Source organism: Pectinophora gossypiella, chromosome 18 (assembly GCF_024362695.1).
Source record: "Pectinophora gossypiella chromosome 18, ilPecGoss1.1, whole genome shotgun sequence".
NCBI classification, from domain to species: domain Eukaryota; kingdom Metazoa; phylum Arthropoda; class Insecta; order Lepidoptera; family Gelechiidae; genus Pectinophora; species Pectinophora gossypiella.
In genome coordinates this window covers 840,982-858,951 of record NC_065421.1, presented here as the reverse complement: position 1 = coordinate 858,951, position 17,970 = coordinate 840,982, and the positions used below count along the sequence as shown (strand labels likewise).

General features: G+C 40.4%; 1 protein-coding gene across 1 annotated transcript; it reads left to right on the top strand.

Moving 5' to 3' along the window:
* Window positions 1-808: 808 nt before the first annotated feature.
* On the top strand, window positions 809-17,769 carry LOC126375251 (ribosome-releasing factor 2, mitochondrial). Its single transcript, XM_050022170.1, has 14 exons — window positions 809-1,011; window positions 1,209-1,337; window positions 1,646-1,783; window positions 2,633-2,821; window positions 4,039-4,393; window positions 6,043-6,196; window positions 7,556-7,645; window positions 9,640-9,829; window positions 10,725-10,880; window positions 11,772-11,994; window positions 12,499-12,616; window positions 13,854-13,949; window positions 14,822-14,968; window positions 16,118-17,769. Exons 1-14 carry the CDS (start codon window positions 867-869, stop codon window positions 16,277-16,279), a joined length of 2,292 nt encoding a protein of 763 aa, XP_049878127.1. The 5' UTR covers window positions 809-866; the 3' UTR covers window positions 16,280-17,769.
* Window positions 17,770-17,970: the final 201 nt, after the last annotated feature.

Below are 17,970 nucleotides of genomic sequence, written 5' to 3'. Positions count from 1 at the left end.
TAATTTTATGAATAATCTCTCACATGTTTTTAACCCTACGAACCAAGCCCTAACTTAAAAAAAGAGGTCATTAGGTCTTGTTTCTGGGTTCGGTATTATTTTCTACAGATTTTACGTTTATCTGGGACTTTGAAATATGTACTTACTTGTTTCAAAGTCGAATTAAAATCTGTAGAATAATACTGATTCCAGTTACAAGACCTTTTCTTTTGAACGTCCCACTCCTGTACACTATGCCGCATGACGCGTAGTCCTTTGCCAAGTAAAATTCGATTATTAAAAAAAAACCAACTGTCATGTATCATTAAAACCAATCAAACAAAGGTCTTTTTGGCGGGAGGCGGGAACGGGACAGTTGCTTTCTTCATTGAATAATCTAAATAATTAATACGAAGTGGTGTTTTGTGGTTAATGATCGCATTAAGTTAGTCGGAAGACATTCGCGAGTGTTATTATATTGGAGTATTCAATAAACAAAGTGTATCTGCCTATTTTCGCTTCGTGTCAGGAAGCCGCTTCATAACTCAAAAGTTTATGCGGACTTTTGAGTTAATTCGTTTGGGGTTCGGAGTAGGAGTCTACTCCGAGGGTGGGGGCTTAGGTTTCATCATCATCACCTTTCATCATTTCATTAATCATCAAGAAAAAAAATACGTCAGACATGGCTGTATGGGCATAGTTCCCTTTGCCTTACCCTTCGGGGAAAACCAAACCAAAAAAAAAAAAAAACAATCAAACAAAACGTTAGTACTAGAGATGTTCGTCTGATACGTAGTATCTCTTACTAGTCTGTGTTACTAAAGTCAAATGTCAAATAAATACCTACTGCAACGCAGCCTAGCGATCAGCTGTGAAGTATTATAAGAATGAAGACGTTTCGTTTTGTGAAATTTTATAGAAAATTAGTGAAACATGGTCAGCTGCGTAGATATTGTAATAATGCAGATGCTAAGAGCAAAACTGAAATCGAAAAGATTCGTAATATTGGCATTTTGGCTCACATAGATGCAGGTTAGTTGTTCTTAATGTATCTTTTGCAATTTTAACGTGTTTTATGATTTTATAAGTTTTCCAATAGTAATGTAGTATTCTTAAGGCTGCACCTAGCTTATTCACGCGATATCACTTTATAATCTAATGAACAAACACATCAATTTTCCGGTTTTAGAGGTTATGTTTTACCTATAATTTCTTTTTAAATTCTTCAGGTAAAACAACGACAACGGAACGTATGCTGTTCTACTCAGGCACTATAAGGTCTATGGGTGAAGTGCACCATGGCAACACAGTCACCGACTACATGGAGCAGGAACGCCAGAGAGGAATTACAATTACTTGTAAGAATATTTAAAAACAATTGTTATTATGATTTTTAAGGCTTTTCATTTTTTTCTCCTTTCAGGAGCTTGTTTCTGCTCCATACTATAATTAATTATTTTTTTTACATTTTACTGGATATTTTTTTATATAGAAAACATATTACTTAAACAAAAACAGTAGGTGCTGTGAGCGTAAAAATGTTTTTTCATTCTAAGTTTTTGTTAGTATTTCTATTGACCTCTTAATATGGTATGTCTCAATATAATGTCTAATTGAGAAAAGGATTTCTTGAAGTTTAAAAATTAAACCATATTGTACCCCATAGCGGCCGCAGTATCATTCCCATGGCACGGAAGCCAGATCAACTTAATAGACACGCCCGGTCACATCGACTTCACAATGGAAGTGGAACAGAGTCTGGCTGTGCTTGACGGGGCTGTTGTGGTCCTGGATGCTTCTGCTGGTGAGGAAGTCTTTATGTTTTGTTTTTACCATCAAGTAGATGTAGATACATCCTTTATTGAACTTATTCTAGGATTTTTTTTTATCAAATTTTTTTCCAGCCACATAGTTTAGAGCGTTTAATGATGATCAAATCATCACTTTACAAAAGAACACCATTACAGCACTACACCGGATTGTTATTCCTAAGAGACACAATCTAGTTATAAACAATATTTTACAAAATACATATTTTTTTTTATCTTGCGATCAGTCTCATTGACTATAAACAGATGAGTTGGGTTTAGTTACACAACATAAAAACATGATATTTAGTTTAAAATTCAAAATTCAAAAATATTTATTTTTCAAAATTGGCTTACAAAGTTAGCGCTTTTTGAATGTTAAGAAATTAAATTACATATTATGTAACTAGCTGTAAAACTACTAACCACATCGGAATCTGTAACGCTGAGGGAAAGATGTGGCCAGAAAACCTCCCAGCACAGGGCCCTAGTCCTACTGTTTCATGTTTTCCTTTCTTTTCTTTTTTTTTTTAAATTCAGTTTGTATTTAAACTGTGTTTAAACTCAATATTTAAAATGTGTTTAAAGATATTATTTGTCTTCTCCATCCATTTGTCTTTTGACACGGGCCTCTTCCAGCTCTTTTGACTTCACAAACATCGTGAGCAAACCTGCATACCCGGGACATGTGTTTCGGAGGTATGTGACCTTTCGCAGATTAGAAGGTCAGACAGGCAGTCGTATCTGTAAAAACCCAGACCTGGCAAATCTTCAGTTTAGGTAAGCAGACCGTGTGAAAACAGGATAACGCTAGGGAGATGATGATGGTTTTTTATCATGTATAGGAGTGGAAGCCCAAACTCTGACAGTATGGCGGCAAGCAGCCGGCTACCGTGTGCCTCGCCTGCTGTACCTGAACAAGATGGACCGCAGCGACGCAGACGTGCAGCGCTGTGTGCGCTCCGTGCAGGACCGACTGCACGCGCAGCCAGTGTTGTTGCATCTACCTGTGGTGCATGAGGACAGGCTCATTGGTAAGCAAGGAGTGACTTTCCAGGCCACGTTCCCTAATAAAAATATAGATGGCGCAGCCTTCGCTTAACAATACAATACAATACAAATACACTATATTGAACCAAAATAAAAAGAAATAATTACAAAAAGTCTCTTAACTAAGTACATGGCAAATGGCGGCCTTATCGCTTAAAGCGAAACCACCACCATCCAATCAACCATCAACCAACCAACCATCACCATCCAACCACCATCCAATAGGCTAGTTTCCAACTAGTCAAATGAGTTACTTTTTAATAAACGTCAAAACACGAAATTACTATGGAATTTTGTGTGAAAAAGCACAATGTGACGTCATAGAAAAACGTGATAAAATATCGCACTTATTATTACATATTTCTTGATTAAAATTCATAAATAAGTTAAAAAGAAAAAAGAAAATGTTTTTCATTAGTTTTAGATCTGTTTTTATTTAGTAATCAGAATTTTATAATTTATCTTGAACTTTGTACACGACCCAATTTCACCACCACAACCAATTCATTCCAATTCAACCATCCAATTCAACCAACCAATCATCAAATTCATCCATCTAACCATCTAATTTCATGGATTACAGACATAATCGTTGTGACCTTTGTGACCTTTATGACCATCCCTTTTTATTATACCCAGGCAACATCCTTCCTTCATTATAAAATAAAGAGAAGCAACTTAGATAACAACGTAATTCTAAACAAATGTGATCCAAATATCAAGTAGAAGAAAAACGTAATAATAAGTCAGACATTTTATCACGTCACAGTGTGCTTTACATACAAATTATCCGCCTCCGTGGTCTAAACAGCCTCCGTGGTCTAGTGGTTAGAGCGTAAGGCTCACGATCTGGAGGTTCGGGTTCGATTCCCGATGGGGACATTGTCGAAATCACTTTGTGAGACTGTCCTTTGTTTGGTAAGGACTTTTCAGACTTGAATCACCTGATTGTCCGAAAAAGTAAGATGATTCCGTGCTTCGGAGGGCACGTTAAGCCTTTGGTCCCGGCTATTAGCCGTAAAAACACCTCCACCAACCCGCATTGGAGCAGCGTGGTGGAGTATGCTCCATACACCCTCCGGTTGATTGAGGGGAGGCCTGTGCCCAGCAGTGGGACGTATATAGGCTGTTTATGTATGTATGTACATGATTTGACTAGTTGGAAAGTAGCCTATTATCGTTTCCCTATACTTCCTTTCAGGCCTAATCGACCTAGTTACACGAGAAGAAATAATTTGGACACACGGCCGCGGACAGAGTTACACCCGACGGAAATTGACGGAAAGAGACGGAAAACGGTTCGAGGAAACTCTTAGCAACCACCGACAGTTGGTCGACACTCTGTCGTCACTAGACGACACTTTAGCCGACACTATTATACAACAAGAGTCGTTAGATAACTTGAAAAGCGAGGAAATTGATCAGGCCATCAGGAGGTGTACGATAGACATGAAGGCGTTTCCCATATTGTGTGGAAGTTCGTACAAGAATATCGGGGTTCAAACACTAATGGATGCCGTTGTCTCTTATCTACCGTCGCCTTTGGAGTGCAACAGGTATGTTTGGTTTTTTTTATGAGCTACTTTTTTTAGTAGGCTCTGCACGGGAACGTGTGCACAGGAGCTCCATCAGCTCATTCCACCAAGTCCATTCCATCTGAGGACATCCAGACGTACGGCGGGTTACCATCCTTACTTGGTTGACATACCACTAATCCGCACCAAACGCTTCGCTTCATCCTTCATAATTCGCACTGCCAAGGAATGGAATGGGCTGCCGGCGTCGGTGTTTCCTGACTCTTATAACCTGGGGTCCTTTAAATCACGGGTGAATAGGCATTTTCTGGGTAAGCTCGTTCCATCGTCGATCTCTTCTTCTTGTGGAAGAACGAAGTCAAGAGCAAACCCATCTTAATTAAAAAAAAAAAGAACCGCGCCGAGCGCGGCGCGAATTATATCGAGGCCTTCGACCAATAGCCGTTTGACATCCATCTACGTAGATAGCATTCGTATCGTTTATTGGTCCAAGAGCTATAAGTATATTGGATTTGATTTTATTTACAATGGAATATTCCACTCAGAATGACGGTCTGAATCATCCCCTTCAGTATTCGTCACGGTGTCACTGACACCCATTCACGTACTTGTATGGCTATGGATGTACGCGACACCGTAACGGTTACTGAGGGGGATTCAGGTCATGATTCTGGGTTAAAATGTAGGTTCCGCCACAAAATGTATGAAATTCTATACTTGTGCAATGGAGCATGAGCTGAATCACCCCCTCAGTGTTCGGTACTTCGGTTCGATATTGAAGGGGATGATTTAGATCATGTTTCTGAGTTGATATCAAGTGGAATTTCCTGTCAGAAAATTCATGAAAATTCTAGTGTTTTTTTAATTATTTTCAGTTCCATACTTTTGCGGAAAACGGAAAATTACACTTGATTTCGATTCAGAATCATTGTCCCAATCTTCTGAAACGGAGAGCGCCAGTTCAATGAGTTATTAATTTATGCTGCTGTTTTCACTAACACAGTTGGCTCGACCATTATAGACAGCTATATGGCTCACTAGCTATCACGTTGTTCTAACAAATAACTCGGTGAGTGGTGTTGGAGGCGATGGTTGCTCCGGCAAATAAAACCTCTTCGAGATGTTAAGTGGACTGTATTATATTAAAAACTAGGAAATTATTTACACAATCAGGAAGAAAACATGCCTCGTCGGCAAAGTCCGTGGTGTAAGTCTCGTAATATTGCCATAGCAAAAATATATTACAGTACATAAACTGCCTATATACGTCCCACTGCTGGGCACAGGCCTCCCCTCAATCAACCGGAGGGGGTTAACAGCCTCCGTGGTCTAGTGGTTAGAGCGTTAGGCTCACGATCTGGAGGTCCGGGTTCGATTCCCGATGGGGACATTGTCGAAATCACTTTGTGAGACTGTCCTTTGTTTGGTAAGGACTTTTCAGGCTTGAATCACCTGATTGTCGGAAAAAGTAAGATGATTCCGTGCTTCGGAGGGCACGTTAAGCCGTTGGTCCCGGCTATTAGCCGTAAAAATATTACAGTAAAATTTATAATTAAGACTTTGATGTTGCCAACAAGTGGTATGTGATTTGTTCATCTCGCGATGGATGTCCCTCTGACTAACCCAATTGGTATATTGCCGTCAGCTATATGTTATGATGTATTCCACAGGTTGTACAAAACCTTCGGCTCGGACTTGTCAGCACGAGCGTTTAAAGTGCAGCATGATGACCAGGGTGGAGTACTGACGTTCTTGAGGCTGTATTCCGGGGAACTATGCAAGGGGCAGCGGATATACAACCTCGCCAAGGAACAGAGCGAGCAGGTGAGCCATACAACCATCCTCATATATCATCATCATTAATTCAGCCACGCTCTTGTCGGCGTAGCATTCTCCATCCTACTTTTTTAGGGGAAAAATAGGGCAGTGGTTTCCCTCTTGCCTTCCAGTCTGACGCGAGTGGGATGTTGCCCAGAGTAGTCTAATCTGTCTAATTCATGATTGTTTTGTGTCCCTTTAAATTCTATACTTTTGCGATGGAAAATTCCACTTGATATTAAGTAACGAATACTGAATAGAATAGAATAGAATAGAATCTTTATTTGCTTTAAACACGGTATACAGAGATGGAATAAATTATACAGGTCCATGACATGTTTAGCTAAACATTGTAGCATGCAAAATATAAAAAAATATACGGTCGAATTGAGAACCTCCTCCTTTTTTGAAGTCGGTAAAAATATAACAAATCAAGATAACACAATAATAACAATGAATTGAGGTCAAGAGATTACAATAATAAAAATGAATATCTAATAATTGAGCATACTTAATAATTCATGAACACTATAAAATTGTTTATTAATTAACCAGATATATAAATGCCGTTTAAATGATGTCAAATTTAATGATTTTCATTCAATAGGTATTTGATTATAAATTTTTACACATAGAGTCAAACAGTTTTTTCCGTATTTCGCGCTCTTAGGGACCTCATCCAACACAAGTCTATAAGGGTCTCTTTGTACTCTACCACTGACATCACTTGCTTTACGAAACAAGTATTCGTGTCTTTTAACAAATATGCACACTTCCAATATATATAAACAAGGTAAGGGTAAAAGTCCAAGTCTGGTAAACAGCGGCCTACACGATTCATAAGATGGAATACCACCGATTGCTCTTATACATTTTTTTTGGCTAATAAAAACTCTACGAAGCATTTCACCATTTCCATTTCCCCACAGAACAAGGCCATAGCGTAGTATAGATTCTATATACGCATGATAAGCTGTTTTGGCTGTACTGACATTTATAATATTTTTCAATTTCCTTAAGGCATATACAAAACTATTTACTCTTTTGGATACGTTTTCCAAGTGTGATTTCCAATTTAAATTGTTGTCAATAGTTATACCTAAAAATTTAATGTCATTTACTGAAGGGGATGATTCAGACTACGATTCTGAGTTGATATCAAGTGGAATTTCCTTTGGAAATTATTTTCAGTTCCATAGTTTTGCGACGAAAAATTGATATCAACGCAGAGTCATGGGCTTAATCATCCCTGAAAGTTTTTTTTAGTTACGATGCCACTAACATCCTGTATAATAATATACTATACACCTCGCCTACCCCTTAGGGAATGCGGGCGTGGTGCTATGTTATGTTATAATTTACCAGACAGGCGCCGTGTACGTGGCGCTGGCAGACGAGTACCAGCCGGTGGAGAAGGTGACAGCCGGGAACATCGCAGTCGTCAGCGCTTTGAAGGTAACTCTATAATACATTCGTACGGTCACGAGCATTAATATGTATACACTTTGGTACCATGTCACATTAACATTTTTGACAAATTAAACCGTTAGTCTCACTAAATGGCAAATATGTTAGTGCGGCAGAGTCCTAAAGTGGGTACATTATATTGCTCATGCCTGTACACCGCAAATCGTGAATTAATGCCTTTGATGGGTCTGCTCTTGGCCCCAGACTTGCCTTGAAGGCATTGACGAGGCCTAAGATGGAGCGAGCTCGCCCAGAAGGTGCCTGTTCACTCTGGCCTTGAAAGCGCCCGGGTTATATGCATTCGGAAATACAGAAGGCGGCAAAGAATTCCGCTCTCTAGCAGTGCGCATAACGAAGGACGATGCGAAGCGCTTATCACATTTGGAACTTACAAGGATAAAAAACTTAATAGGGTATTTAACTGGCTTCAAGATAAATTATAAAGTGCTAATCTAAAACGATATAGTGACTAAGATTGAGAAGGGAAAGTTAAGTTGATTTGGACCCGTAGAGCGGATGAAGGATAATAGTTTTACGAAAGCAGTATATAAAGCGAAGGTTAGTGATAGGGCGGATACATGAAGACCTAGAAGGACGTACATTGACCAAATTGGAGATCAGAATAAAAAAAAGAAACAGAAAAGACGAAAAAAAAATTGTTTTTTTTTAGATTTTTTTTTTAAGAGAGAATTGGAGATGTCCTTAGAAAAGGTTCAGTAGGATCTACTCTTAATCGGCGTGCGAGAATGAAACGAAGGAAGCAAGAGAAGTATGTCAGGATCGAAGCAAATGGAATTCCATAGTTCTGCTTACCCCAGTGAGAAATAGACGTGAGTTTATGTATGTAATCTAAAAATAGAAGTTAGTTTAAGATGTTTTAAGTTTACGCGGTTATTATCATAATTAAAACACATAATAACGGGTTCTTACCGCTTTTAAATGGGGATATGAGACTCCCGATATTTCGACACTGTTGCAAGTGCCATGACCCCGCGGTGCCGTGCCAACGCGGTAAGAACCCGTTATTTTGTGTTTTAATTAGTTTAAGATGATCAAAAGTTAACCACATGTTACGTTTTGACTTTTTTTCGATTTTGGAAGGAATTCGAGTAAATAAGTTGTTTGATAAATGGGCCCTCAGTGTCGTCATCATTAATTCAAGAGTCACGATCTTCTCGGCACAGCATTCTCCTTTTTTGTCTATCACTGGAATGGAATTCTTTCACTTCCATATAAGACACGACGTTCGTCTTCTCTTTAATTTGTTCCATGTTAACTCTTCTTGGGTCATCATCATCTCCCTAGCATTGTCCCCTACCTCACAGGGTCCGCTTACCTAACCTGACGATTTGACAGGTCCGGCTTTTTACAGAAGAGACTGTGTCTGACCTTCCAACTCGCGAAGGGAAAACCAGCTCAATACAGGTTAGGTCACATATCTCCGAAACATAACATAACATAACAAATACTTTATTGCACAAACAGGAAAAAAACAAAATACAAAACAAAAGAGAAATAGAATAAAAAATTTAAAAAAAATGCATTTCTCGGGAATGTGGGGTTCCTCACGAAGACGAGCATGTGATAGTCATTTCTGATCCAAACATGAATTCGAAAACAAATTCGACAATCATTAGTTTAGGCCTGTGCTGGATTCGAACTTGCGACCTCAAGGTGAGAGGCAAGCGTTCTCCCAACTGGGCTACCACGACTTAAGCTCTTCTTGGATAAATAAGTAAATAGCTAAATCAATAATCTGATGATGTCCTTAGAAAAGGTTCAATACGATCTAGTCTGAACCGACGTGCGTGTATGAAGCGATTGATGAATGTGGAGGAAGCAAGAGAAGTGTGTCAGGATCGAAGCAAATGGAATTCTATAGTCTCTGCTTACCCCGGTGGGAAATAGGCGTGAGTTTATGTATGTATGTAATAATCTGATCAAAACACTTCAACAAAATAACCCATCCTAGCACTTGCCAGACGACGATGACGGGCGACCTGGTGACGTCAACGCAAGCAGCCGCCTCCCGCGCCAAGACCCAGCTGGCAACACTCCTCAAGGATCCTCAACAAGTGGAGCAGCTGATGCTGCCCAGCGCCCGGCTACGGCTGCAGAACTTGGAAGCTGAACCAACATCTGAAGAGTTAGCTAGTGTTCTATTGGGAATTGGTAAGTTTGTAGTTTTCGCGCGACGCCATTTATGTCCACCGCTTCGACCAACAACAAACAATAATACTATAAATATTATAATAATAATCTTTTTATTTCGGATAACTTGGACCCAGGATGTTAGTAATAATGATTTCTTACTTACTAATGTTACACACACACTACACACACACACGGTACACACTAGGGAATGCAATCCCAACTCGAGATCGCAAGTTCGAGATCCCGCACGATTGTAAATATCGATACCGAGGTATGTAACCTACCCTCTATTGGGCTGAAAACTATTTGTGATAGTGAGGTTAATTAAAACAAAATAATTTTTGAAAGAAAACAAAAGCCGTTCTTCAATATTACTAACCAAATAATTAAGTTTTCTTTGGAAATCAGCATAATCAAAACAAAAAGTATAACTCAAGGAGATTCGCTCAATCCCGTCAATCTCGAATGGGATCTCGTCATGTTATGCTTTGGGATTGATCCCGAAAAATTTGACGAGATATCGGGATTGTATTCCCTAGTACACACAAATACATAATAACACACATCTATTTACTGTTCCTGTACAGTCATGAGCAATATAATGTACCGACTTTAGGACTCTGTCGCACTAACATATTTGTCATTGCAGTTAGACTTACAGTTCAATTTGTCAAAAAAGTTAATGTGACATGGCACCAAAGTGTATACACATATTAATGCTCGTACAAGTGACTCATGCGACAATGAGTCATTTACGGACAGTCCAGCTTACAATCATGCTCAGGATACTGTTGGGGCTGGCGCGGACTATACGAGTCAATGATGTGCATTACATCATCTTTTGCAGATGATCGATGCACCGTCTGTAGGTTTCTAAGAGTTACCTCTATTACTAGACATGCCCCTTCTCCAGGTACAACCATCCCCGACCCGGTATTCCTGTGTTCCATTGAGCCTCCGAGCGCGGCGTACCAGCCGGCGCTGGAGACTGCGCTAGCGGAGCTGCAGAGAGAAGACCCCAGCTTGAGGGTGTCTACTGACGAGGAGAGCGGTCAAATTGTGCTGGCCGGTGAGTTATAATATCTTGTTGTGAAATGTGATACTGCGGTGATGAAGCTTCTGAGAAAAGACCCCAGCTTGAGGGTTGAAGCTTGCTTGGTTGAGGGTATCTACAAACTAGGAGAGCGACCAGATTGTTCTGGATGGTGAGTTTTCAAATTCAGAACTATCTTTGTTCGGTAGGTAACACAGTTACAATAATTAAAACACATAATAACGGGTCCTTACCGCGTTTAAATCAGAGATATGAGACTCCCGAAACCGCGACCTAACCACGATAACCGCGTAAACCTAAAACAACATAGTTACACTTTGAATCGGGTGTCAAAAGATGTTTACAAAACCTAATTTCATTATATATAATTTCGTTTAACATTATGATCTAATGACACTTAGAAAATAAGGTCAAATTAAATTATGTCAAAAAAGCATTATGCTATTTGATCGTTATGTTAAACGAAATTATATATAAGTAGAGAAATTAAGTTTTTTTAAAATCTTAGTACCCTTTTGGACCGAAAGCGATTTGGGACAGTGGTCCTTTTGGGAAGTAGACCTTTTGGACCGAAAGGCTTAGTACATCTGTTTTTGTGTCAAAAATTACACACCCTAATGAACCATACATACAAGATACAATAAATACCAGCGTCGTGGCTCGCGCCGCGGCTTATGCTGAGTGAGGCCCTTTTATAAAGGACACCACCACCATCGTTGACCAGTCCATACACTCAATTATTTGTATTTCTCGTGTATGTTGTTTTTATTATGTGTTTTGTTTGATTGTAAGTTGTGTGTTACTCCGTGTTTTAAATTATATATTTGTTTTGTATTTGTTACTGTGGTGTCCCTTTATAATAAACGTTTCTTTCTTTCTTTATTTCTCTAAATAGTTTCTTTTCAGGAATGGGCGAACTCCACTTGGAAATAATAAAAGAGCGCATTATCCGGGAGTACAAGATAGAGGTAGAGCTGGGGCCGCTGCAGATAGCGTACAGGGAGAGCCTGGTGGGGCGCGGCCGGCACAGCATGGCCGTGGACCGCAAGATCGGCAGCGCGCGACAGATGATCAAACTGACGCTCTCTGCCCTCACTGAAAGGGGCGTCGCCGCGCACAAAGTGCTCAAGTGAGTTCAATCTGCCTTATTGGACCTGGGGGGGAAAGGGGGGGGGGGGGGGGTTAAAAAGGCCACATAAAAAAGCAACGTTCAATTCATTTATTACTAATTAATAAGCGTAATTTGTGTACTGGCAGAATATCAGTGTTGGTGAGAGTGGGTACTCGTACCATACCCTTAGCGACAATATGCTGAGTCAGTCCCATTTCCCTGGGCAGTGTTAGCTACTCGTCACAAATTGTTAACCTTAATTTATGTAAATGCTTTTGTAACCTTCACTGTTTTGGGAATAAAGTTATTACAATCTATTTTTTTTTAAAGAAGGGCCCTGCGCCTAATTTTTTCTTGCAGCTTCTTTTCCCCGGCTATACAGGTTGTGAGAAGCTGCAGTAGTTTTAGGCGGATGAGACGTTCGTTATGTAAAAACTGACGATTCAAAGTTAACTATGTTACCTACTGAATAAATATTTTTTTAATTGAATTTGACTTATATTTTATAATTATATTTCATAGACTAGACAAGTCTCCGGAGAGTGCAGCCAACCTGGCCCACCTGCACCCCCGCTGCCTGGCCACCATCAAGCAGGGCGTCGCCACCGCGCTGCTGCACGGACCCAAACTCGGGTGCCCGGTGAGAAACCATCATACAAATCTTCTACGACAACTTACATCAGACACCACATATAACACTGTAAAACGATCCCACAAGATTACATTTTCTTTGACTTATTGTACTGTAACTACTTGGCCGGACAACTGGGGAGCGCTGAAGGCTCTCACCCGGTACAACGTTAACACAACAGGCCTGAGGGTGCCCAGTTGGGCGCGAACCTCGGCTCGTGGCGTCGTCTGAGAGGAAGAATATTTGAAAGGGTTAATCGACTCTAGTGGGTCGATAGCGATAAGCGCTGAATGAGGGAAATTTTCGTCCACGCCAGCGGGGTCGGTATCGGGGTTCTGAAGTGTTTGGTGTCGCGAGCTGATTGGCCGCCTCTATGGCTAGAGTAATCGGGTTTACAAGATCACAAACGTCCAATACAAAAATCGAATAGAGTACTTTCCAACTAGTCAATACAGTTACTTTTTACTAAACGTCAAAATACGAAATTACCATGGAATTTGCATGAAAAAGCAACCTGTGACGTCAAAGAGAAACGTGGCAAAATGTCGCAATTATTATTACAATTTACCAAAGGGGGTGAGGTCGGCACCCGATACGAATTGGTGCGGGGCGACCATTCTAGCCTCATACATTCTCAGCTAAGCGATTATCCGTCCCTTTCATTTTCGACGGATAAGAAAGTGACAAATGCATGAGGTGCAGGTTAAAATTCGGTGTGCACGAGTCGGCACCACTGAAATGCCTAATGCGTCCTGGATTGATGGGGAGAACTCGTCTCCTCTCGTCTATAGGACTGAGTATTGGTGGCGAAACACCCAGATCTGGGCCCCAGAAATCGACCCCGGGTCCAATCAGCTTGTTGGTCACCACGTAATGTATCATCACCCTCCTGCCTTATCCCACTCTAAGTGTGGTCGGAACAACATGTATTCCTCTTCCATCCGTCTCTGTCAGTCGTAACGACGCAACATCACAATGTAAGTGTATGTGTCTTATTTAAAGGTAGGTATTATAATTAAACTAAGGTAACGAGTGCAGGCTTGCCAACAAACTGCCTCTGCAGTTTGGCGAGACTATTGTTATGTAAATATTATAATACCACTTTGTGAATAAATAAATAAATAAACAACAACGCAACAACAACACAACACGACAACAACAACACAACACGACAACAACAACACAACACAACAACATCACAACACAAAGACAACGTAATTATAACTATTTATTTGTTTCTTCCCAGATGTTAGACGTACAAGTGACCCTGCACTGGTTCGAGGTCGGGCGCGGCACCTCCGACTCGGTCATCGCGGCGACAGTCGTGCAGTGCCTCAGGAAGGTAAGGATATTTTATCCACACCTTTTATTTCACGTAATTTTTTGTGTAGGTTTCAGCTCGGTGTGGCACCTTTACTTTTTATAAAGCACATCTATGAACACGCAGCGGACGGCCAATCAGAGCGCCCGCGTACTTGATTAAATGTTTGTTTGGTTGGCACTACTTACCACCTTTTCCGGAGACGCCATGTTTTTTCTCTTACTAGTCTGTGTCTGAGTCTACCGGGTTGTTTAAATTTAATCTTGCCAAATTTACTTCTAAAACCCCTTGAAAGTAAACAGTGATTTCCAAATCGTATTAGTATTCCTACTACCTAAATCGGTGACTACACCAATCGGGACGTAGCCGTGAGCTATTGTTATGCATCAGTCTTTATAACATATAATCTTCAAAAACGCCACATCAATGCATTTCATCTGAAAAATTTTTTTGTAACATCTGTCACACTGCATTTATGGCAAATAAATAATCTTATCTTATCTTATCTTAAAAGCAACTTATTTGACATCTGAGGGGTTAAAATGGCCACATCGTAGCAATTAATTTAAGAAAGCAATATTTCAATTTGACATTTGCGCATGGAAATTTAAGTGCGCAATGCAAACAACTGTCAAATAGCAATATTGCTTTCTTAGATGAATTGCTTCGATGTGCCCTTTAACCCCTCTGTTAGCATTGCGCACTTACTTTTATATGCGCAAATGTCAAATTGCAATATTGCTTGTTTAGATGAATTGGTTCAAAAAATCACGCGGCATAGGTCGTTCTCTCTCGGTCTAGCAAATGACGGATTGCAAATGAATCTGAGTAACAGACAAGGATGGAAGCATAGGGAAGTGCGATGGGTTTTAACCCTATAGCATACTCCTTAGGTGTTCGAGCAAGCAGAGTCGGTGCTCCTGGAGCCAGTGATGTCGGTGCAGGTGGTGTCGCCGGAGTCCCACTCGGCGCGGGTGCTAGCCGACCTGGGCCGGCGCCGCGCGCTCGTGCAGCACATCACCATACGACACCACAACAAGGTGAACTACATTCAATGTGACAGCTCTGGGTAGGTCCCATTTGTTCCATAGAACATTACGTCATCGGACAAAATGAGACTTTTTAGTGTTATTTGTTCTATAGGACATCTAATACATTTTTATTTCAATACATTCCATAGAACAAGTTTAGAGACTCTTTAAAAGATAAAGACTCTTTAATGATTATCAAACTGGTCACTCGAAAGGAAGGTACTCGAAAGTAATAAAATGACACGAATGATTTGGCACGAAGACAACAACATCACAACGCAACAACAACACAACACGACGTACAAAACTTAAACATACATAACAAGGTGAACTACATTCAAAACCTGCAGGCCTAGATCTCTTAACTAATTTCGTAACTTACCCATACCACATTTCTCACAGGGTCCGCTTACCTAACCTGTAGATTTGACAGGTCCGGTGTTTTACAGAAGCGACTGCCTGTCTGACCTTCCAACCCGAAGGAAAAGCAGCCCAATACAAATTCGTAAAGAGCGGTAACTCTCCGCCCAGCACCAATTCGTAGCTAGACTTACCTTCCCCTCTGGGTCTTAATTTGCCGCATGGTTTATATTAGTCTTAAATGGGTTTTGAGGTGGATTGCCAACCCCATCAACCCTAGTGTCAGGGTTATTATTGAACCGCCAAAGGCCCCTGACACGACTCATGTAACGACTACTTACTTACGTCATCAGTAAGAAATAACCTTTACCAACACCTTAACGTGCCTTCCGAATCACGGATCATCTTACTTTCGGACAATCAGGTGATCAGCCTGTAATGTCCTAACGAAACTAGTGGGGGCTCCCGATGATATCACAAAAATCACTTTGTGATCGCTAGTTTGGTTAAGACATTACAGGCTGATCACCTGATTGTCCAAAAGTAAGATTATCCGTGCTTCGGAGGGCACGTTAAGCCGTTGGTCCCGGTTACTATTTACTGATGTAAGTGAGTAATCGTTACATGAGCCATGTCAGGGGCCTTTGGCGGCTCAATTATAACCCTGACACCAGGGTTGGTGAGGTTGGTATTCTACCTCACAACCCACACGATAGAAGATCCTGGGAAGTCCAGGTCGTGAGCCCAACGCTCATACACTGCTCATAAACTCATTACAACCTCTATTTCCTCTCCTAGGTGATAGACTGCCTAGCCCCATTATCAGAACTACTGGGCTACTCGTCAACATTACGCTCGCTTTCTTCCGGGCTCGCCAGCTTCACCATGGAGTTCCACTCGCACCAACAGATGTCGCCCCACGACGAGGAAGAGGCCGTCAGAAGAGTCACTGGCTTCTAGAAACTTCTAGAACGGTCTAGAATGACGGAGAATGTTCTGTGATTTGTACACCTAAATGGACGTGATCAAAGGGAGTATTTTTGTTTGACCCATGTCGAAAATACTTTTGTACTTATATTTAACTTATTTTATTTAAATATAATATCAAAACAAATAAATATCTATTCCATTATTATCAAAGTTCCAAAGTGGAAACTTGACGTTGGTCGTAAACATTTTAAAAATATCCTTTTTTTTCATGTTTACGTTCAAAAAAAGGCACTGTTTTTGTAAAGTTTATATCCGCAAAATATTCGCACAATTTTTGCGAATGCAAATACGAACTTCCAGAAATATGCGATTATACAGGGTGGCCCAGAAGTTCAGGTTCAAAATGAAAAATTAGATAGAGGGGCTCATTAGCTACCAGAAACACCCCCATGCACCTTTAACAACGTTAGAAAGAAGCAGCTACATTGTATGAGAATGTCAAATTTTCCTTCAAATCTGTCTGTCTTGCAATCTTTGAGGGCTAATTACTTAGTTTTATGCCCTTATTAAGGGTACTTTTTTTGGATGTTTCTAAAAGCCTATTAAATGGAGCAGTTTTTGGAAATACTTTCAGGGTCCATGACAATCTCATGTGTTTATTATTCTTCGGCGAAGTTTAAACAACTGTAACAATTTTGGTCGAATTCTCACTTTGCCTTCTGATAACTTTTTTTTTATACTTGATTTGACTTTGATTTATCTTTGATTGAGCGGTACACAGCCTTAGGCATAGTTTTGAAGTAAAATAAAATAATTATTAAGAAAGGGATAGCGACAAAATGATTATTTCTGAAGTAAGGTAGAAAATCTAGAAAAAGGTACAAAATGGGTCATATCTCCTAAACCGTAAATAATTGCTGAACATACATGGGGGTGTTTCTGGTAGCTAATGAGCCCCTCTATCTAATTTTTCATTTAAAACCTGAACTTCTGGGCCACCCTGTATATTCGCGAATGTGAATATGAATATGCGATACATCATAGAGAAGCTAGGCAATAATAGCCAAAGTAATATTCATATGCCAGTGAAGCGAGTCATCATCTCCCTAGCGTTATCCCGTTTCCACGGGGTCCGCTTACCTAACCTGAATATTTGACAGGTCCGGTTTTTTAGAGAAGCGACTGCCTGTCTATCCTTCCAACCCTCGAAGGAAAAACCAGCCCAATACAGGTTAGGTCAATTATAAACGCATTTCTCCGGAATGTGGGTTTCCTCACGATGTTTTCCTTCCGTTGAGCACCTGATAATTTATAATCAAAACATGAATTCGAAGACAAAATCGAAAAGCATTGGTTTAGGCCCGTGCTGGGATTAAAACCTGCGACCTAACAGTGAGAATCAAGCGTTCTATCAACTGGGTTACCTCGGCTACACAAGCGAGAACCGATTAGTCCCGTTGAGTCGCACCATTTTGTGTAACACTGTTACCCATTTGTAAAAAAAATACCCATTAGTAACACTGTTAAAAGACAGTGTAACTCATCAAAACGCTGTGTTCCCGTTAAGTAACACCTAGTGTAAAATCATTGCTGAAAATAGAGCCATTGAAATCGTAATTTTTTTTTTACCCCGGTGGGAAATAGGCGTAAGTTTATGTATGTATGTTTTTTTTTTAAAGGGCGAAAACGTGTGGGTAACTCGGTGTGACTATGGGTCGGTT

Bases quoted from the DNA above. Each gene is read 5' to 3' on its own strand.
- LOC126375251 (XM_050022170.1), top strand. From the start codon at position 867: ATGAAGACGTTTCGTTTTGTGAAATTTTATAGAAAATTAGTGAAACAT. The intron at 1,012-1,208 runs GTTAGTTGTTCT...TAAATTCTTCAG, and splicing joins TTTGGCTCACATAGATGCAG to GTAAAACAACGACAACGGAA. The intron at 11,995-12,498 runs GTGAGTTCAATC...TATATTTCATAG, and splicing joins GCCGCGCACAAAGTGCTCAA to ACTAGACAAGTCTCCGGAGA.